Below are 22665 nucleotides of genomic sequence, written 5' to 3' on the forward strand. Positions count from 1 at the left end.
TTCTCCTTAATAAATTCTACAGGAACAACTTCTCTAAGATTGCTCTTTAATTTTATACTAATATGACTAGCCTGTACCCTTTCTCTAAAAACTTCATAAATATTCCTTGAACAAATGTCTGAAAGACATACATGTTTCTGGATTATTTCTGGGTAGCTTTATTAAGCGATTGGTTTGATTATAGGTCAAAAGACGCTATCCAGCATATTATGATGTATGAGTTATGAGCGTATAAAGTTGTGGCCTGACTTTCAAAAGACATGTCAAAATTTTATGAAAGACCACTTCAAAGCAGCTGCCTTGGGAGAATAAGAACTTCTTCTTAAGAGATCTCAGTGCAAAGATTTTTTGACGATACCTCTTCTGGTATTTAGAAAATTTACTGACTATTGGGTAAATTTTAAGAGATCGAGATGAGTACATGAAAAAGTACTTTTTCCCAATAGAATTCCAGAGCAACAGGTATTAAAATGATCTAGCACAAAATCATATGTTGCAGATAAGTAACCCGTTGTTGATTAGATTTATTTTGGCATGATTTTTTAAAAACGATTTTTGATTTAATGTAGGGAATCTCATCTTCCCTCAAAGGATATGCATGTGCCTCCACTGAGGGTATGTAAAACAATGTTCTGTGGCTTTAAAAGGCAATTAATTAATTAATTGATCTATTCATCCAGCTCATGTTTGCTGAGGTTGCAAGGTTGGTGCTGTACAGATTGTAAAAATTGATAAGATACAAATGTTGACTCTAAGATGCTTATAAATAAGAGATTTCAAAAGATGCATTCTAAAATATTTCAGAGTGTTTTGAACACTGGTAGCATTTTCAGAATAAATGTGTGTGGATTCCTAAAATCATGTCTTTGAGAAGACTGTTGGTATCATTGTTTATCTATTTGTAAAATCATATCATTCATGTTATTCTGTAGTAACTCCAGCTATGTTATCATCATGGAGAATACAACCGAAGGAAGTCTTCAAGAATTCTTCTTTGCCTTCATTCTTTACTGGAAATTTTGCAATGGGAGTGAACTCATAGATTAACTCCCCCTTTCTTCAAGTTTTCAAGCAATGATCTAGGGATTACCTTTTTGGAAGATGAGCTTCGGATTGACCAATGTTCCAAAAATTTAGAAATTCCTGTCCTTTCACTGAATACTCCTGATTTTTCCTGTGTTATTTAGTACAGTGGCAAAGAGTGAACTCAAATAAGACTTTCCCATTTTTTTCTCAATTACACATCTATCCTTGTTGCCTTGCTATTTTAGAATGTAACTTAATGTATATAATTAATAAAGTAATAACTATTCTCAAGTTAATGAATAAAACTGAAATATCTTCAACTGAAGACAGAGTAAATACATGTAAGCTAATATTGTTAAATCCAGAAAAGTGTACAACAAAGAGTTTTTAATACTGAAGATTTCTACTTTGCAATTTACCTTCTTTCTACCCACCTTAACTTCGATTTTTTATGAGTTGTCATCTTACAATTGACTCTGAAGTCATTATTGTCCTTGTATCAGGGGTTAATATGTTAAACCAGGTCCTAAGAGTTTCCTTTTTCTTTGCATGTGCCACTCAGAAAAACTCTGTGTGTGTGTGTGTTTAAATCCAAATGCTAGTTGAATTCAATATACTTGTAATAAGTGGCAGCATTCATACAACATTCACTTATTCTTTGTCCTGTTGTGTATTCTTCATATGGGCTATTAGACAAAATTGATAATTTTGTAAAACATGATTTTTTTACACTAAAAATTCTCACAAATCACAGAATAAATCTATCCCCAAAACTCTACAGATAAGGGATCACAAACCACAGCAAAACATACATTTTCCTATTTGATATCACTTAAAAACTGGAAAAAATATATACTTCATTTATTCATTTCAGTTTATATAAAATTTAATAAGAGGTAGATTGTCTTTAAATGACTAAGAACACCAGCGTATTTGGTTCTTCTGGCTTCAAATAGCTAATAATTATTATTTTAAGCTGATCAGGAATTGTGATCCCTTTTGAAAAATAATCTTTTTTATTTGTTTAATAAGAATATTAATTAAGAATAGCAGAGTGTCAATTAAAAAATTAAGGTTGGAACATGAGGAATATGATATGTTCTCAACAGAACTTTAAATACACAGACGTTGAAATTGGCACAAAATTGCTGAAAGGATCACCACTTTTGTTGTTTTGGTTTTGTTTTTGTTCTTTACCTTGTTATTTTTTCTATGAAACAAATAGGGTCAGTTTGGATACATTTGAAATAGTCCTTTGATAGCTGAGAATCTGTCAAGTGACATTAAAATACAAGGAAAAGATAGCAAAATCATACTCCACCAGCCCATCCAGTTCTGCTTTCTTCTATATGCTCCTGGGTCTAAAAGAAAGAAAGATCACATCAAGCATACTGTTAGGAGAACAGTTTTTCCTAAATATAATCTGGGCATTTGAACCAGTTAAGTGCTGCCTACTCAAACTGTACTATTGCTAATTGAGTAACTTCACACTTCAGATGACCATATTCAAAATCTTGTACATCCGCACTATTGCAACCACATGAGTAATGTAAGAGCTGGATCTTTCTGCAAACCTTCAAGAATTCTGGTTTAATTTTCCATGAAGCAGTGCCTGGAATTATTACATCTGTGGAAGCCTAGGACAACCCCAAGCACTTAGCGTCACGTAGCATTTTACAGTGGAGTTTAATTTTTTTTCTTAGTCCTATTAAGTAGGTAGGAATTTTAAAATGTGCACTGGATCTTATTTTGGTGTATATTTTAGCATAATACAATCCATCATTTATTGAACAAAATTTAGTAAGCTTAAAAGGATGAATAGGCTTTCCTAGACAAATAGAGAAAGAACATTCTATGTGAAACGAACAACACAGAGACCAGGCCAGCTTAGTAGACCACAGGTGTGGTTCAATAAGGCTGAGCGGAGGGTGACTACTGAAAAGAGTTGAAGATGAGGAAAGATGCAGGGGTATCAGAAACATCCTGGAGAAATTCTGATGCCACTCTAGGAAGTTTGGACTCCCCCTCTGGGTAAATTCTTTGAAGGATTTCAAAAATCACAATTTCGAAAATATAATTGCGAACATAATAGAGAGAATGGATTAGAAGTGAGTAAGATCGAAGGAGGTGGAGAGATCAGTTGGAATGCTATTGTAATGCTTGGGAAAAGGATGATAAAGGCCTACATCTAGATATCGATAGTGAGGACAGGCCAGAGAAGATGTAGCCAGAGATACTTAAAAGTTCAAATCCTCAGAATAAATTTGAGGGGCCAATGGTAACCAAAACCTCTGGTATAGATAAAAATCACCTAAAGAGTAAGTTGAGAGTTGTGGCAAAGACTATAAGATTATCAGCAATCATTTTCTCTTTTTGCTAGGACTACAGCCGGGCTCCATTTCCCAGGCCTCCTTCCCATAAGATGTGGTCCTATGATAAGTTCTAACCAATGGTGTGTGAGCAGAAGTGACTCATTCCACTTCTAGGCCTAACCTATAAAAACCTCTTGTGCATGATTCTCCATTCCCTTTTCCATCCCCCAGCTGGATATTGGTGGTCAGGTTTGAATGACTTTGGACTAACCTTGGAAATCACTAGATAAGACAGCAGAAATGCCATCAACCTGAGCACCCCATCTCCCACCCCTCACCATTCCCCACTCACTTGGACTCACTAGTAGGTGGTTACATGAATGTGCAAAACATTTCTATTGTCTTAACCCACTCAATTACTGGGAGGGTTTTATTGCTGTTATAGCAGTTAGCCTATCCTGCGAATACATTAATTTGGAGAATAATAAGATTTCCAGAGAGCAGAAAAGAATTGCTGGAAACAAAAAGAACAGTCAGTGAAGAAGAAAGAGAACCATGAGTGCGGGTACTGTCATAAAAATCAAGGGAATAATAAATCTTAAGGCACAGCTTTGCTGTCTAACTCAATGTTTTGTTGTTCTTAAATCAGAAAACGTGTTCCACGTACTTACCAAATTATTTGGAAACAGAGGTTGTTTTGAAATCCTAAGGTTAATTAAACCTGGTATTCTGAATTTAATCACTGTTTTGGGCCATAAAACTAAAGCTTATATTCCAAGGACTTCCACATCTCCTTGAATAAGCATCTTATATACTCTGTCAGTTTGGATTAAAGTTGTCCCTGATTTTGATAAATTAGAATTTCAGATTCCAAAGCAATTGCTGTTTTTAAATGCCTAGGTTTGAGAACTAAAAATTGTATCTAAATGACTGATCTTAGAGTTTTAAACTAATAAAATTAAAGCAATAATTCGTCATACCTAGATTCAATACAAACATTGAAGATATATTCCTCCAAAGCTGATTTATCAGATGAATGGTTTCTAATTAACTACCACAATCAAATTTATTCTTTTCTCCCCCCATGCTACTGCATTAAAGCCAAAATCTTTCTGTTTTGTATATCAAAATATAAATAAGATAAAAATAAGCTTCTAGCATATTCCATCAAAATTAGTCAAGCTTCTTACAGGGTAGTGATTTAAAAAATATTTTTAGCCCGAGTAATGTTGACTATTATAGTCCTGATATATTTCCAAATAGATTCATATGACTCTTTTCTTGCAAAACATAGTGTCCTAATTTCAAGATGGAATTTAGTGATTTACTTTGATTGCTCTGTGCTTTTTTTCTTACTTTATAAAATAGGTTTGTTCTATATTTGGTTTAATGAAACATGTCTTCATAATTAGAAGTCTTATGAAATGTATCCATCAAATTTCCTATTTAAAGAAAACATTTTGTATTTCTTAGTCTTTAATATGAGTACTTATGAACAGGCTCATTTTAAAGCTTTTAGATTGCTGAAGTACTTGTCTCACTCATTAATTTAACAGATTATGTTTGGATTTGAACAATAGAAACAATTAAAACTCAACAATAAATCTATGCCTAATTTTCAAGTTTTTTTCTCCCTAAAATTAGCACGGTATGGAATACTCTCAAGATAACAGGAGAGCAGGATAATTTGATCCGATATTTCATGTCATAGTCTCAATTACCTGCTGTTAATTTTAAAATGGGAATATTTGGCTTTCTTTTGATAATATCCATTTCCTTTGAAATTTTTATTTTTCAATTTTGACACTGAATAGAACATAGCACCATTTGCATTTTTTCTTTCTTCTTCTTCTTTTTTTAATAGAACACATCTATTTCCCTAATACACCCATCTTATTTTTTCACCCTCCTTATTTTGTTTTTTTTGACTGCCAATCCTATTATCTCAAAAGGATAGATCTCCGTCCTAACTCAGAACCAGACGCCTTATTTCTCCAATGTTACACTGTTTCAGTTAGTCTTTTTCTCCATGCAGTCTCAGTGCTAAAGTCATTCAAGAAAACAAGGGGTATCTTACTTATTTAATAAAAATAGTGGACTGTGAGTGAAGAGGGAGTTTTTTGCAAAGCAATCAAGAGTTGAATGCTGTAATTCTAGCCTTATAATACAAAATGTTAGCTACAGATAAGTCCCCCCTCATATACTTTCATCTTCAGAAATAAACCTCTGTGGTTTTAATATAACCTACCTTTGGACAATCCCATGTCTGCCAGCCTTCCCTGAAATCACATATAGACAGAACTGAAACATTCTGGATTCTTTTTAGCCACTGCAAGCATATTCGTTCATCAGTAACCCATGTGAGCCAACTGAAGTAATAATCACTGCAAATAAAGCAAAACAGGGAGTCACAATCATAAACCAGTATCACATCAAATAATTTAAGTTCTACTTTCTAAAGGATGCATTTTATTATTATGAAATATGTATTCCATAGATAAGGAAGGTAAAATTTTCCCTTCTCTACAGAGAAGGCTTAAATATACTTGCTGAATTTTATTTTATTTATTTTACTAATTTTTTCTTTTTAAGAGAGAGAGTGCACATGAGCCCAGGGCAGGGGAGGGGGCAAAGGGAGAGGGAGAGAGAGAATCTTAAGCAGGCTCCAAGTGCAGAGCTTGATGTGGGGCTCCAAGGCATGACCCCGAGATCATGACCTGAGCCAAAATCAAGAGTCAGATGCTTAACCTACTGAACAACCTGGGCACCCCATACTTGCTGATTTTTAAAGAACATCTATAAGGGAGCTCATTCATCTAAATGGAATTATTATATGCTTGGGTTTCTTCTCATTTTGGATTTTTACATCTTAAGAAACATTTTAAGACATGAGGCCAAGCTATTGGTCAATCTAGAGGGGAAAAGCATTAAACTGGTGATTTTTCGCAGGTAAACTCAATGTTTCATTTTTTAACTAGTTGAGAGAACGCCCAGCGTGGTAAAGGCCCATCTTTCTCTCCAGGCAGGCTTGTGTTGGAAGCCGGGTTTTAACTGTGACCATGATCAGGGGTTGAAATTCAGGTTTACTATAATAATCAGAGGTGATGTACACTAAGGAACCCAAATGACGCTCGGCACGTCGTTGGTGTCACCGAATGGCAACAATTATTACTCGGCTCTGAGGGTGAAGCCGCAGGTAGAGAGCATCGATGTAATTAAACCACAGAATTTTGGACATTGATGTTTAAAAGAAATCCCAGAACTGGAAGGGTCTCTGGCTCAGATTCTGCTTTTACCTCCTACTAGTTATACTATTTAAGGCTACTTACTTAACATATCTGTGCCTCTGTTTCTATATAAAATGGGAATAATAATATTACCAAACTCAAAGCTTGCTAGAGAGTTTGTGGAGAGTGCTTAAGGTTCTTGAGAACTCTGCCTGCTCCATGGTGGTACTGAGAAAATGTTAGCTCTTCCTATTAAATTGTTAATATTTTATAGATGCCCCAACAAGCCCCTTGACTCCTTCTACAGTACCCTTTCTATCATTCCATTTGCCTCCTAAGGAGAATGACACTTCAAAAGAAAAAAAAAGACGTATTTGGTTTTAATCAACTAGATTGGGGTTGGGGGAGTAATGGATCATCCAAAAAAATAAAGCCATTTTCAATTATCCACGAGTGGATTCACCCTGGCAGGACGCAGCAGAGGTCTGTGCTGAGGTTCTTTTCCCTGTTAGTGATCAATTGCTTGGCCCTGGCTGACTCCCCTTCATGGGGCAGCAGGAGAGAAGCCAAGCCGTGGCCTGCTAGGGTTCGGGAGGTAGTAAGGAGGCCCACCAGGCAGGGCGTAGGGGACCTCTTGCCTCTATCTGCTCCAACCAGAATGACCACAGAGGACTGAGGGAGGGCTGAAGGGTTGCTATAATCGGGGCTAATCAGCCAATATCTACATAGGGCACCATGCTGGGGAAGTGAGACCGCTTCATGTCCCTGTCTACCTATAGTTAACCCCATAGTTAACCCCAAACAGATAATTGGACACCCAAATAATTGTGGATAGACAGCATCCTAGTAAAAATAAAATGCTAATATTTGGAGAGGGTTGGCTTATCTTCTCTAGTTTGTCATGCGTATGTGATCAAGCACGATCTATAAACGCTGGGCTGGAGAGAAAGCAGACCTGTGTTGAGAGAAGCCATGCTGAGAACACATAGGAATTTAACTACTAGCCTACTGATCCCAGGTTTACATTCACTCCTCTGAGGGAGCCTCAGACTGATCACTACGATCATCTTTATCTGTGTGAAAGAGGCTAATATTTTAAAATCAACATAAGAAATGTGTTTGTGATTTTTTTAAATTTGGTTGTGTGTTTGGGTTTGCATGCCAATTTTATTTATTTATTTTTGCTTAGAGTATACACATCATAAACTCACTAGAAAAGAAATGTAAATCCCAATTAAGAAATTTCAGTGTTAAAATTCAGTTTAAGATAGGAAGCAGCTGAGTTTACTATACCTTGAAGCTATCATTGCTGGAACTGGCACTTCTCTGGGACCCACATGCTCAGGATAAGTGGTATCGATAATAAATAACCGAACAACAGGATTCTTAGCTCCAGCCTGCCAAAAAATTGGAGATATATATATATATATATAAGCTCATAAAATTCTAATTATCACCACCATATTAAAGACACTTTAGGAATTTTATAAGCTAATGATATAAAGTATATTACTGTTGAAAACATTCTAATTATAACATGCCCAGGAATCCCATCTCAATTTTACTTGCACGGCAATTACAAATATTGTGTCAACCAGAGTGAAAAACACATATTTTAAGTGATTAATGAGGGAGCTTTAATTCATAGGGAAAGAATACTTTGGATATGAAAATGCAGTTCTATAATTGATATTATCTTTTCTGACTTTCAAAACAGATATGTCCTATTATTATTATTAGGATAAGTATAATAATAATTTCTCCATGTGCTAGAGGGAGTGTAGAGGGGAGGACAGTGTAAAGAATAAATAATGAAAGATACTCTTTGCCTTGCACCCTGTAATTTGGTCTAGGACAATCATCACTCAATCTCCTAGCGGTTACATTACTACTGCTATCATTCCCCCAAATTAGGGAAATGTCACCTCCAAATAAAGTGCCCGTGGAATTTGCACTTTTCTTGTTTTGTACTTTCTGTGCTATTATACACCCTAAATTTACATGACAGTGTAGTTCACACCCAGACAGCTTCTTAGAGTTCCTGTTATTTTAACACAGAAAAAGAGAGTCTTATAATTGTTAAACAATTTAAGTCCACGAAGTTTAGGTTCACAGCCTTAAATGACTCCATGCTGTTTGGATTTATCTAAAGAACTGTCCAGGCCCTCCTCTGACCTGTCTCCCTGTGAGATTTAGCTAGGGCTTTAGGCTTCTTTCAGGTCGTCTCACCTCTCAGTCTAACATCAGATGTTTCAACAACTTCGGTCTTCAAGGAAACGTGAAAATTTGGGTTCCAACTTCTCTGCCAGTGTCAGTCAGTCCTCAGTACTGGGTTCCTCCGTCTCTTCCTGCTCCCTTCCACCCTCCTAAAGACCCAAGTTCTTTCACATCTTGGGCCCCAGGAACCACACTCTTGCTTCCAAATATCTCCAGCTTTCAGACTTTTTACCCAGCCATTGAGGGGTCTCCTACCTAAACATGCATCTCCTATACACTGCCTTTTCTCAGATGACTTTTAACATAAATTTTAGACTATCTGCTATTTTTATTTCTCTTACCACAATCACTTTGACTCGCATCAAAAATCACTTGTGCGTATGCACATCTGTCCATCTTTGTCACATATAGGCACCCACTGGATCCATCTGTAACAGTGTTCTCTTTCGCAAGTAAACACCATAGCGACTAAAGAACAAAGAAGTATTTTCTAAAATCACTTCTTGTGAGAGAGGACGATTTATGATTTGATTTGATCCCCTTTCAGATTTTTTGTCTAAATCAAATCGGGATATGGTGCTTCTCCACCGTGACCTTGCCGTTCTCCCACTACAGACATGGGGCTGAATGAAAAGTGTGTACACTGAGAATTCTAGAATGGTTATACAAGAAACTTTAAACTCCACGTTTAATTCCTCAAGGAAGAAACTAGGCTTACAAGCCTAACCTACCTTGTATGTCCAGAAAAGATCATAACACATGCCTGTTTCTACCTGACAGGAACATCAAGTTCAACATTTGTATTTTCCATTCTAGTTTGCATTTACATGAGAATTCAAGAGGGAATTGCAAAACAGAACTTTACCCTGAATTTGGAGCACGAAATATGAAAAATTAAAATTAAGTTAAGCTTGTTTTTCCTCCATAATCTAGACCATATGTTTTTCAAAGATTCTGCGATGGATTTTGCAAAGACTACTTCATCCAGCACAACCAGATGTCCAAAGCAACAGACGTCCACATAAATAATAGAGCACAGTACAATGTTTGCCTTACAATGCACAAGGATAAGAAGCTCTCCAAACTTGTTGATCCCACCTCTATTCATGGTATTGGTTGCTCATTTTGACACCGGAGAAATGGAAGCATCTGCTAAAAGTACTCAACATACCTTTGGGTATGGAATATTTATTGTTCTAGGATATTGTTCATCACCAAAATAGGAATAGGCAATAACTGGTATCTCTGTATCATTAAATTCTGCATATGCCAAAAATTTTCCATTAGGAGACCACCAGAGAGCATATTTTGTAGCAAGCATTTCCTCTGAAAGACAAATACAAGCATGTTAATTACAGTTATAACTGACTCTTAAGATCATTGTAAATGCTTCAAAATACATTGTATTAGCCATTTATTGACTGAAATAATGTATTTAATGTGGATGTAACATATCCCAAAATTTGGTTATTAAAAAGGACAATCTGAGTTTAAAGAAAGAGTTTAACCTTATACCTCATATCAAACATCAACCAGTCTTCTTACGAATTGGTATTAAATCAGAAATGTAATTATTTAAGTAAATTAATTAAACATTTCAACAATAAGTAACCTTTTCCCTTTGGGACAGCTTCTGGTTTTTATAGTCACCTCAAGTAGCCCAAACAAGGGGAACTGTAATTATATTACAGAGTGACATAAATGTTGGAAGATGACTTTTTATCCTAGGAATATTAAAAACAACAACAACAACAACAACAGCTCAGTTATATATTTTTTAGTAAAGGCAAGGACTACAAGACCTTTTAACGTCCAGGTGAGTCCTGGATCCTACATGACCTAGAGAGAGGACACAATTCACGAAAGCATCAAAACCTAGGAATATTTCCCTGCAAAATTACGTAGATTGCTGTTTCGTTTTGGAAGAAGCTTATTTCTCAAGAAAAAAGAAACCTGAGGAAATGTACTAACATAGCATCTAAAGACCATATACTCTTGAAATATAAATTATTACTACCACTTTATAATGCTTATGAAAATAAACTCTCCCAGGCCGATTATTAGATTTTGCTCTTTCAGAACAGGCTCACCCTGTTCCTAACCTGATAACAGCTTTCAGAAATGCCACCATTCATCTCAGTAACATACCACTCATCTCCATTTTACTAAATATATGCAATTATTTTTAATTAAAAGCCTAAAACAGCAACAGTAGAAAAAGAATACAGCTTACCTTCATACACCCAGTCTGGGATTCCATTGAATATTTTATTTTCTTTTCCATTATATGTTATTTGAAAAGGTGGGTCTTCTGGTCTTTGTTTCAAATAGATATTGTTTTGATAGACATATGCCTAGAAGTGGTGGTAAGTTAGTTAATAAGGAGAATTCCATAAGAAATACAATGAAGTCTGTAAATTTGTATGAACTATTTACCTAATACCTGCAAAATGAGTGGTAATCCAGATGCAAAAAAGACTCACAACGAAAATATCGTTTTAATAGGTCAAAAAACCAACCAACTCACATTAACAACAATTATGATTTTTGAAGTCTGTATCAAATAAAGCATAGAGTCTACTATTGTATTTGTAGTTTTATTACCCAAATAAATAATTGTGTATATTAACAGAAAGTCAAATAAATCTTTGAATATTAATAGCTAGCCAGATCTAATCTTTATTTAGAGTCCTTAAATAAGAGCTTGGACAAAATTTCATGTTGTCTGAAGCTAGTCTGGGAAACTTGTGAAAACCATATTTTTCCTCAGCTTTCTGGCACAACGCATTCTGGCTGAGTATGAGGATAAAGTTTTTGACTGCGATATTTAAAGAAGTCTATCCATGAGCTTGAGATTTTGCGGAATTCTCAGATGAGTTTCAATTTATCAAAACTCTTCCCGTTTTTAACCACTAAAATAGTCATGAATTTTTTTTTTTTCCTTTCAGGCAGGGAAATTTAACAAAGGCCAAAATCAAATGGCTCCTCTTTTATTTAAATGATTAAACACTTCTATAATTTAAACACTTACTAATTTACTCCCAACAGGCGACCAGCATAAATACTGAATTGGACGAGGAAGCTCATTTCTTCTTATAAACTCTCTAGAAGGAAAAAAAAAGAAAGAAAAAATAATAATAAACCTTGCTGTTCAATGAAAAAAACATCTCTGTAAACAGAAAAAAGTAAACAATAACAATGACGGATCATCCCCTGCTTCTTGAAACCTAACAGAAAGAAGGTGGTAGCAATGGCACTAGACACATTGAGTAGTAGTTGGGGTTCTTTACTAGTTACTTAAGTCACTTAACTTCTCCGGGTCTCAGTTTTCTGACGTCTATATTGAGGTGAATTAAAGATTTATTAAAGATTTATAGGCTGTGAAAGTGGGACTGTTTCTAGAAATTATCTAATGGAACCCCCTCGTTTTATAAAAAAGGAACGTGAGGTTCGAGGGATATGACTTTTTAAAATCACATCACTGGTTCTTGGCAGACCCCTAACTAAACTCAAGTCTCTTAACCCTCAGGACTGTAAAATCTGTACACATCAGGCTGAGATGGTCGATGAAGTGCCTTCCAGCTCTCAAATGCTATAATTGTGCTGAAGTTTAATATGTACTCTTCCACATTCTCATTTACAACCCCCATCTCTGTGAATGCATATGCATTTCAAATTTTGAAAATAAGATGCCATTTGACAATCTCCCCAGGGATCTGACTTGAAATCAGAAAAGGAAAGGAACATCTGATCTCAAGCTAAACTGAAAAACAGATCATACACTGGGCAGTATGCCTTAAGCTTGCAAAGTTCTCCACCCATGGGGAAATTTCAAATATCTTATTGGCCCAAAATCTCACTTTGATTCCTAGAGTCGCCCTGCAAATACTCAATTGACTAACTCGCACTGTGGAGCTTTTGTAGTTCTTCAGCAAGAATGTGCTCAGATTTTTACAAGTGCTAAAGAGTCATAGGCTGCCGTGCTTAAGTTTTGCCTATTATCTTCTTGAAGATTGCATCAATGGTTTTGTTAAGAATGTTTTTGTAGAGACACAAAACCAGATCTGCCTCCAATGTATAAATTGAGGACCCTGAAGAAAGACTCTTTGGCCTCCCCCTCCAATAACTAACTTTAACCTGGATCTAACATATGCCTGACATTTCTACTTTTCTCATCCTTTTAAAGTTTGGACACATGCAAAGGCTTGTAACACACATTCCTTTGATGTAACTTCTTCAGTCACGGAGCCGGAGGCCTAGCAAACCATGAGGGAACATGGGCAGGTCAGTTTTGATGGGGGAAGGAGTAATGCCCCTGGAAGAGAGAGGCCACCGGTGCTGCAGTGAGAATCCTGCCTGCCAGAGTATGGTTTATGAGCAGCAGGTGCCGGGAAGGGCCAGAGTATATTAAAAGACATGAGGGCACAGGCAAAGGAATGATCCGGAAAAGAAAACCTTCTTCACCTGGGTACAGTTCTGTGTCAAGCCAGGGTTCACGCTACCTTGACATTGTAACACTGTCTTAGGTTTCCATATGCTGTGGAGTCATCTATCCAAGCATGCAGACAGCACCAAGCTGAAAATCTCAGTACACAGTCTCTTCAAGACTGGCAAGTCACCACAGCTGCCATTTTCTGTTTTCTAAATAACTAACACTATGAGAGAAAGTGGAGGAGGCTGCTTACAAAGGCTGTCATCTCCTCAGTACTCCTTCCCATGCTTGAAACCAGAAGTATCTTCACTTGCTCTGTGGTAGATTTTTATAGACTCTTCAGAAGCACATAGAAAACTTGGAATTAGTGGTATTTGGTCTTGCCTTGAATCTCAACATATTTGTCATCCCTCACTTCCTAAATTATGCTATATTTACCTGACCAAAAAAAAAAACAAACAAACAAACAACACAACAATCTGGAAATTAGATAGTTGTGCAGAAAAGAAAGGAAGAAAGAAAAAAGGAAAGAAAGAAAGCAAGTAAACAGTGGTATGACTAAATTCACTGCACAAAAGCTAAATATTTAAAATGATTCTAGGCCATAAAGCTTATACAAGCCATAATTAAAATATTAGTATCGTCATCTTCTTTTGCAATGCTGTTTTATTTGTTGAACCTCAACATGGATAGGACGTGGAGAATTTCAAAATGATTAAAAGAAAAATAAGGAAATGTTTAAAGCCTTAAGAAATTGTGTTGAAAGAGTAAGGTTTTTACTTCACTAGTTTCAAGTTTTCTTGAGAGTAGGGTTAGTGCCTTGAGTTCATGTGTCTCTCTCCTATATATGCTTTTCACATAGTAGGTGTTCAATAAATACTTTTTGAATTTGGTGATGATGTGGATACAGACAAGAGAAGGGCTCAGACTACATTAGGTAAGATTCTACTTTATGTAGAGCTCCTTTTTTTCAATTTGACAGTTTAAGATCAGAGCTATTCTTTTCTGAACATTTAAAACAAGTAGATTTTTTTTTGAATTTTTGTGCTCTTGCTGAACAAAAGAGGAAATAGACCATAAAATTTTTCAATACCTCTTCAAGCCATATAATTATTTTTCCCTTTTATATAACAGCAATAAGATATCACATTAAGATGAGTAACTAAACCAATTCATTGTCCATACTTAGAGTGATTTTTCTAAAGTGTAAATCTGATCATGTCATTTACCATTTAAAACCCTTCAGTGATTCCCTATTGTCATCAGAACGACATCTAAACTCTTCTTAATGGTTTCCTCATTATTATTTGGCCCCTGCTTCCTGGCCCGGTCTCCTTCCCCACCTCATGCCACCTCTCACTAGTCAGCACGCCCTTCTCCAATTTCAACTCAACTGACCTACTTTGAGTTTCTGGAACACTCCATGCTCTCCCTTCCCTTCGGGTCTTTACATGTTATTCCTTCCGCCAGGAATTCTTCCACTAGGTCTTTTGCCTACCTACTCACTCCTTTTTTTTTTCTTTTAAATTGCAAATATTTCAAATAGTTAAACATTACAAATAAAAAAAGAAAATAATGTAATAGATGACAATCTACAACCTAAATTTAAGAAATACTTACATTTTGCAATTTCAAGAACAATTAATCTAAAGACAATTAATGGAGTATGTATTCAGGTGCAACAAATATTGTATCTCCTTCCCTCCTGCTTCCTTCCCATGAAGTATCTACTCTCCTGAAAGTAGCGTATCATCCCCACACCTGGGTTTGTACTTTCAGTACATATGTTTACTTCCATAAATGGTATGTTTATAATTTGGTGTCTAAAGTAGGGAAAATAAAACTGCACTGTGTGTAAAGTTACAAAATATTAGTCAAATAAAAAGAGGTAAATACTCCTTAACAGTATTTCCTTCAATTTCTTAAGTTTTATGGGTACACATACACTTAAGGAAGTAAGAAACAAAGATCAGTAACAAGACAATGTAGTCTTAACCTCAAATCAGAATTTGGATGGAAAAACTATAGTAGATGTAAGTAGTATGAATAAATAGACATGCAATCATGAAATTTTACCCATTATTGAGGTCGTAGATGTGATATGTTGCTGTGTAAGAGTATCTCCAAAGCTGTCAGAAAGAAGACAGACGATGACAAATTACGATTCTTAAAAAGCTTATGTTAATAATGTATAATCACAAATCGTTCAACTCAAGTGTCAGAATTATAAAAGGACAATTTTCACAAGGCACTAGGAAGGATATGTTTCAATTCCAAAAGAGTCTTCGTTTAAAGAGTCTTACTGTGGACTTTTGTGCTGTTTGTCTAAGTTCCAGAACTAATCTCAGCAGTGATTCAACCCTCACTCCATAAAAAGCATATCCGAAGACATTTCTTAATATAAAAAGCTTTTCTTTGACACACTCTCTCCTAAGAATTTTCCCTTTATGCTTTACCTTGATTGAAGTGAAACCACTATGATCTCCATGGCCATAAGGGTTACCCTACACCTGAGTTCATGACAATGATACCCTCTAAAATTAGGTAACGAATTTTATTCAACACAGAGTTTTGTTACAAAATGTTTGCCTTGTTCAAAGGTAATGCTTTTTAAAAATAATAGAAATTAGAAAATAAATAGAAGATATGTAGCTTATAATTCCTCCTGAAAAAAAAAAACTGCTCTTTTTCTCATTAAGTATAGTTGTTCTGTGGTGGGTGAGTAATACAAGTATTATTTTTTTGTTTCTTAAAAGAGCTTTCAAACTCTTGGCAAAGAAACTCTGACTGGTTGAAACATGTCTTCCTAAAGACTGCTAGTGACCCGAACTTGGTCCATTGGAAAATAATCAGCAGACAGAACAGCAGGGGAGAGGAAAGATTAACTATTCATTCTGTATATTAAGAGAGTTTTACATCTCAGATAGGATATGAAAAATGGCAGTTAAAAGGTTGTCTATCTAAAGGTAATTATTAGAAGTTTAATTTGATAACAAATTCTTTTGCCTTCTTGCAAAAAAAAATAATTATCTTGAAGTTATGTAAGTAGAAAAATACAAGATAATTAACTTCCCTCTACAACTTCATTCAGGTTCGGGAAATTAAGTAAGGGTAAATGGTTATGGTTTGGTGGGATACTTCTACTCCAGGCTTTTGAACCACAGATTTAAACCCTGGTCTATCACTGCCTGTATATTATCTTACTTGAGCAAGTGAGTTAAAAAAGCGACACCTTGATTTTCCCATTTTCAATAATAATAAACTTTCATGAGGTTAAAACATGTAAGAATTAACTAACGATTTATGAAGTCAAATAGCTTTAGAAATACAAGTATAATTCTCCCATTTCTGATAAATATCGGTGCCTCGAAATGCAGTCCCCCCCCCCCCCAGAAGACAGTAGTTTCTACTACTGGATGATAACCAGACAAGTACACAAAATTCTAAATTATTTGTATATGTTTTAGTTATGTTTTGGGGATTCATCGAGAACCCACATTAACTTCTTGACTATTTAGACATAAAAATATATTCTTGCTTCCTCTTACTTTTATAAGCCAAACTGCAGATTAGTAAGAGATATAGACAGATATACCCAAATTAAATTGTCCATACCTTTGAATAATCACTTTCTAGATATGCAAATTGCCGATCAGGTGATAAGCCATAATTTGAAGCATTCACGCTTTTCTGGAATTATAAAGAAGTTGATTAGAATACAGACAAAAAAATACCCAGAGCCATGTAAATGTGTAGTTCTAAAAGGATATCATACAACTGATATACTCCTACATACATATGCTTTCAATGCAATTTTTAAAAATGTTTACATGGTACTTACTGTATACAAAGAAATTTATTAAACACTATGGGAGGAAGATGTGATAAATAGGACATATTCCGTGATTTCTAGAAGCTTAACATGTTAAACTTGAAAACAATGTATTGCAGATTAGAAAGTTCTATTAAAGAGATATAAATATAGCATTGTAAAAGCATAAGAAAAAAGAAGTGTTTAAATCCAAATGAGCGGATCATTGATTGTGCAAAGGAGGACAGTATCATCTGAGCTTGATCTTAAAATGTTAGCAGGCTTTTGAGGGCGGAGAAAGCAGGAGGCTTGAGAGCTCGGGAGACAGAACAGCATGCACCTACATTTCATAGCTCTTGTTTCTTGAGCGCGTATTCCGTGTTAGGTGCCGTCCTACCACATTCAGATGTTGCATCACTTACCTCTTATAGTAACCCAGAGAGGGATTATTCTTCCTACTCTTTAGAGAGAGAAAATGAGGCACACCGTGGCTGGTGTAGTGAGGAACCTTATGTAGCTTTCCATAACTAGGGAGTTGACAGAACCTAGAGCCTCGGTTTGCCTCATGTAAGGACTGAGTTCTTGACTTTTGTTTCTTTTCTTTTCTTTTCTTTTCTTTTTTTAAGATTTTTTATTTATTTATTTGACAGAGATAGACAGCCAGCGAGAGAGGGAACACAAGCAGGGGGAGTGGAAGAGGAAGAAGCAGGCTCCCAGCGGAGGAGCCCGATGTGGGACTCGATCCCATAACGCCGGGATCACGCCCTGAGCCGAAGGCAGATGCCTAATGACTGCGCTACCCAGGCGTCCCTGAGTCTTGTTTCTTGCTACACTTTGTCCACAGAGAAAGAAAGATGCTAGGCGATTGAGAGGAGGCAAGGACAAGTTGTCTAGTGTGACTAGAAGAGAGAATTTGAGAATTTAGTGGGAGATGGAGCCAAGAAGGCAGATTGGGTCCAGATCAAGTGCGGAGATTTTGGACTCGGCCTTGATCAGTGAAGAGATGGCGAAGTTTTGGGGAGGAAGATGTTGCCGGATACATACCATGGTGGCATTACTCAAAATGGTATATGAGTCTCCTGTTTCAATATTGTAATATACTATATCATTATCTGTAGACTGATGAAGATATTCTTGTCCTTTAAACAAGAAGGAAAACAAACTTGAAATGATCTCCCTTAATAGGAAATACATTTATAAGAAAGAGAAACCTCTCTTATTTCATAGATTGACTTTGTTTTTCTTCCCTGTCCAGGATGGTGCTTTGTCAGATTTAAAATAATAAGTCGACAGTGGAAGGGAGAACAGGATGCTCTTTTCTACTCTCCACAAAAATGCCATATGTAGTAGTAGCTGCCCCAATATGACCAGTCCGGGGTGCTTGGGAATAAAATTTTCTCTGTGTTACAAAGAAGATAAACTAGTTTAAAATGGTATGTTTGTTTTGCAGCAAAAAAAATACATTACATTTGGGCTGTGTTTGATTTAGTTTAAAACCCATTTGATGTGCATTTTATTAAAAATTAAAATATTCATATTTGTTTAGTTGTCCTTAGATATAAACTATAATGTCATAAACATCTCAGTTCACCTTATTATTTGTTTGATTAGACTCCTTTGGCAACTTCCTATTTTTGAAACTTATGTGAAAACATCAGTTTTATGGCCTGGGAAATATTTTTTTTGTCAGGGTGGGATTTGTCCATTTCTCAGATTATCCAGATTGACAATGGAATTTCTCTTTTGGTAAAATTTTTATGACCTCTCCTGAATAGGTGCATATCTCCCATTTTTCAGATTATTCTAACAATGCACTCTCAGCTTTCACTCTCTTGTTGAAACTCTAACCGGCATCATTACTATTGGGTAAATGCAGTCCAAATGGTTCTGTCAAAGGTGCTTTGGTGGCCATTTGACTTATCTGAATAATTGTTCTTTCTTTCCATTTCAATTGATATGGCTTCAGTTACCATAGAAAGATGTTGGCACTAAAAGTAAAAAAATAAATAAAAACACACACACATTTTTTAAAGCCTCAAAAGGTAAAGAAATAATTCATTTACCTGAAATCCAGTTTGGGAAAAATGTTTTGTAGGTAAATGTTCCATTTAAAATATCCTTCAGTGTGAGTGCTCTTGTTGTACTTCCTTCAGAGTCATGAACTTTGGGAGAAATGGAAACATTATTACAAAAAAGATGATTAATAAATTAAATAAATCCTGAGCCTGTCTCTCCTCTGTTCTGTCTCATGTCATGAAAAGACCTGCTGGGGCACCTGGGTGGCTCACTGGGTTGAACTACCGACTCTTGGTTTCTTCTCAGTTCATGATCTCAGGGTCCTGGGATCAAGCCCCAGGTGAGGCTCTATGCTGAGTGTGAAGCCTACATAAGATTCTGTCTCTCTTTCTCTGCCCCTCCCCCCTTGCATGTGCATGCTCTCTCTCTCTTTCTCAAAATCACAAAGAAAAGAAAAGAAGAAAAGAAAAGAAAAGAAAAAAGAAAAGACTTGCCATTGCTAAACACTTGGCTTAAGTCCTGTCTTAAGATCTGTGAGTATTATTTCCTTGATAGGCTAATGAAGGCCTAGAGGGCCAGTTTGCTTGCCTGAGAGGACTATGAGGGTGGCCGGGAGGGCCGTGCTGAGCAGCCAGGATGCTATTCAGGCAGTGCGGAGTTGTCAGAGATTTTTAAAAAAAGATAAGATGATGATCGCACAACTCTAAACCTTGCAAAGCTGGGATTGCAGACTAGCCTAAAAACCTAGTGTTTCAAGCAGTTTATTGTGTTTTGTCCCCGATGCTTGGCTTGGATTACTCCTGGTGTAGCTGCAGCATATTTTAGCATCCCCTTTGGTCAGAAGCCATCAGCCCAAATCCTTACCTTCAGACCTCTCAAGAGAGGAGACATCAATGAACCTAGATAATTTCTTATCCTGACTGGGCCTTTTTTAAAGATAAAGTGGGCCAGAAAAAAAAAAAACCCACAAAAGCAACATCATCTATGCAGATGATCGTAAAAATTCTGGAAGTAGAGGTTTGCCATATCAAACCTCACCTAAGGTAACTCACCAATCACAAGCAAATTTCACCTATATTTGGATCCTCCGAAACAATTGTGTTTTTCAAACATGACTCTATTCTCAGAACACATTCATTATAGAGCTCCGAAACAGTCAGATACGCCAGATGGGTAGTATGGCAACCAACTTCCAATCCTCCTTCACATCCATATTGCCATTCTCCATCCCTCCCACCCTACCCCTTCTCCAGGCCATCCCTTACAGAACCAAAACTTAGAAAAATGTCCTCAACCTTGAATAGCATTTGTGAATCTGGTATGTGCCCATGCAAAAATAAAACTGTCGAAGATGAGAACTATAACTTCTTCCTCCTGCTAAACTCTCTCCTAGCTTCCCATAACTCGTGGGATAACGACCAAACAGGTTCGTCTGAACTGTAGGCCCTAGCCTGTCCGGGATGGCCCTCCTGTCCCTTCTTGCCTCTCTCTCGTTACTTTTTAGACTCCAAACATACTGGGTTTTCTGTTTTTCAGATACTTATTTCTTTCTCCAGGGCTTCTGCTCCTTTTTCCACCTTCTCCCCTCTCATTGCTTCTATTCAGACCCTAATGCTTAATATAAAGTTCACTTCTCTGGGAAACCCCTTCTGACCCCGGTTTAGATCTGTTTCCCTTGTTATACATTACCACAGGCCATGTTCTTTTTTAAAAAAAGCATTTGCCTTGATTTGTCACCTTGTATGTATTTGAGTGATTATTTTATTTATATTTCTCCACCTTCCACTGTATTCTCAAAATAGTCACTGTAAGGCCAGAGACCGTGTCTAGTTTTGCTCACCATCACATCCCTAGTATCTAGAACATAATAGGCATTTAATTAATGCTTGTTGGATGAATGAATACATGAAATGAAGCATGGGTGGATGGATGAATGGATGGATGGTTGGATGAGATTAATCCTCTCTTTTTTACAGGATCATTCTACTACTAATATCCTGTAGGGCTTTGGTGAGTCAATCCCTGGCATCACAGCTTACCCACCTGTAACAGTATAAAGGACTGGACTAGAAAATGGTGATAATACTTCCAGTCCCACCACACTGGCTTTGGAAATTCGAGACGCAACATGCTCTATAAGCTTATAATTACATAAATGTACAGCCATGTGATAAGAGTTAATTGACCAACTGGATAATAGCATCTTCTGCTATTTTAACTGATTCACACTGATGTATGTATACTCCATACGCTTAATTAGGACCCTGAATTATTTTCTTCATTTACTAAAAATTATTCTGGTGGCTACAAGAACGCAGGTGGCTGGTGAACCCTTTTGCAACTAGACACTAAATAATAACACTAAGTTTTGCTGTTTTTTAGGATGTTCTTCTTCTTATATTCTCTTTGAATTCTAAGTAAGGTTGTACGTGCCATACAATTATTCATAATAAAAGTTCTTCTATTTAATTAAATGGTCTTGTGTAAGATTTATACCACTGATTTTATTTTATTTATTTATTTAAAGATTTTTTGTTTATTTATTTGACAGAGAGAGACGGCCAGCGAGAGAGGGAACACAAGCAGCGGGAGTGGGAGAGGAAGCAGCAGGCTTCCCGTGGAACAGGGAGCCTGATGCAGGGCTCAACCCCAGGACCCAGGGATCACGCCCTGAGCTGAAGGCAGACGCTTAATGACTGAGCCACCCAGGCGCCCCTATACCACTGATTTTATAATTGCTATTCAATGAATAAAAGACCATTTTACTACAATAACACTAGAATACTTGTGAAGTATTTTAATTAAATTTTACTTAGCTCTCCTAAAAGTAAATTGCAATCTGTTTCTAATATAGCTAAGGGGAAATTCTAACACTATTTGCGGTGGAAATTACTTTCCTTTTTGAGATACATTTAATTTATATCTACATAATCCTGAACATATAGATGAAAAAAATTTTCGATTTAGTGAATCCCTTTATTGTGAATGCCAAAAAAACCCCCTCCTAGATAATTGCTTTTTAGAAAACATTTTTGATTTTAATTCAATAAATAAATATAAGCTTGGTGATTTACTTATTTGTTTTTATTTATTTACTTTTTTGTCTAGCATAAGTTATGCTTAGATTATGGCTAATGAGTTACATAATAGATTTTCCTTTTTAAATATCCTTGCATATAATTTTCCCTACTTGCAATTATGCTTAACTGAGAAATTCATAGCAGTTAATCTTCATTTCTATAGAAGGTTAAATTAAGCAAGCTAATTGAAATGAAACATTTAGCTCTATGCTTGGCACATGGTAATCAGTGAATAAATTTAGCTTTTGTTATTATCATAACTTATAGTATTCTTTCTGTATTTTTTCCTTTTTAAAAAATCTGAGTATGGTTGACATTAGTTTCAGGTGTACAACATAGTGATTCAACAAGTTTGTACATTCATTATGCTATGTTCACCACAAGCGTAGCTACCATCTGTCCCCATACATGGCTATTACAATATCACTACGTTCCTTATGCTGGGCCTTTTGCTCCTGTGACTTATTCATTCTATAACTGGAAGCTTGTATCTCCCACTCCCTTTCACCCATTTTGCCCAACCTCCTACCAAATAAATATTCTT

General features: G+C 36.1%; 1 protein-coding gene across 1 annotated transcript in view; it reads right to left on the reverse strand.

Moving 5' to 3' along the window:
* FAP (fibroblast activation protein alpha) overlaps window positions 1–22665 on the reverse strand; it is a 70142-nt gene that overhangs the window by 35327 nt on the left and 12150 nt on the right. The window contains exons 3-12 of the mRNA XM_045780769.2: window positions 19089–19187; window positions 18070–18164; window positions 16830–16904; window positions 15291–15343; window positions 11814–11886; window positions 11016–11136; window positions 9954–10108; window positions 7859–7962; window positions 5587–5722; window positions 2343–2387 (exon numbers count right to left, since the gene is read on the reverse strand). Coding sequence (XP_045636725.1) covers window positions 2343–2387; window positions 5587–5722; window positions 7859–7962; window positions 9954–10108; window positions 11016–11136; window positions 11814–11886; window positions 15291–15343; window positions 16830–16904; window positions 18070–18164; window positions 19089–19187 — 956 coding nt within the window. The remainder of the gene's footprint in view (window positions 1–2342; window positions 2388–5586; window positions 5723–7858; window positions 7963–9953; window positions 10109–11015; window positions 11137–11813; window positions 11887–15290; window positions 15344–16829; window positions 16905–18069; window positions 18165–19088; window positions 19188–22665) is intronic.

Source organism: Ursus americanus, chromosome 1 (genome assembly GCF_024610735.1).
Source record: "Ursus americanus isolate L20-20 chromosome 1, mUrsAme1.1.p, whole genome shotgun sequence".
NCBI lineage: Eukaryota > Metazoa > Chordata > Mammalia > Carnivora > Ursidae > Ursus > Ursus americanus.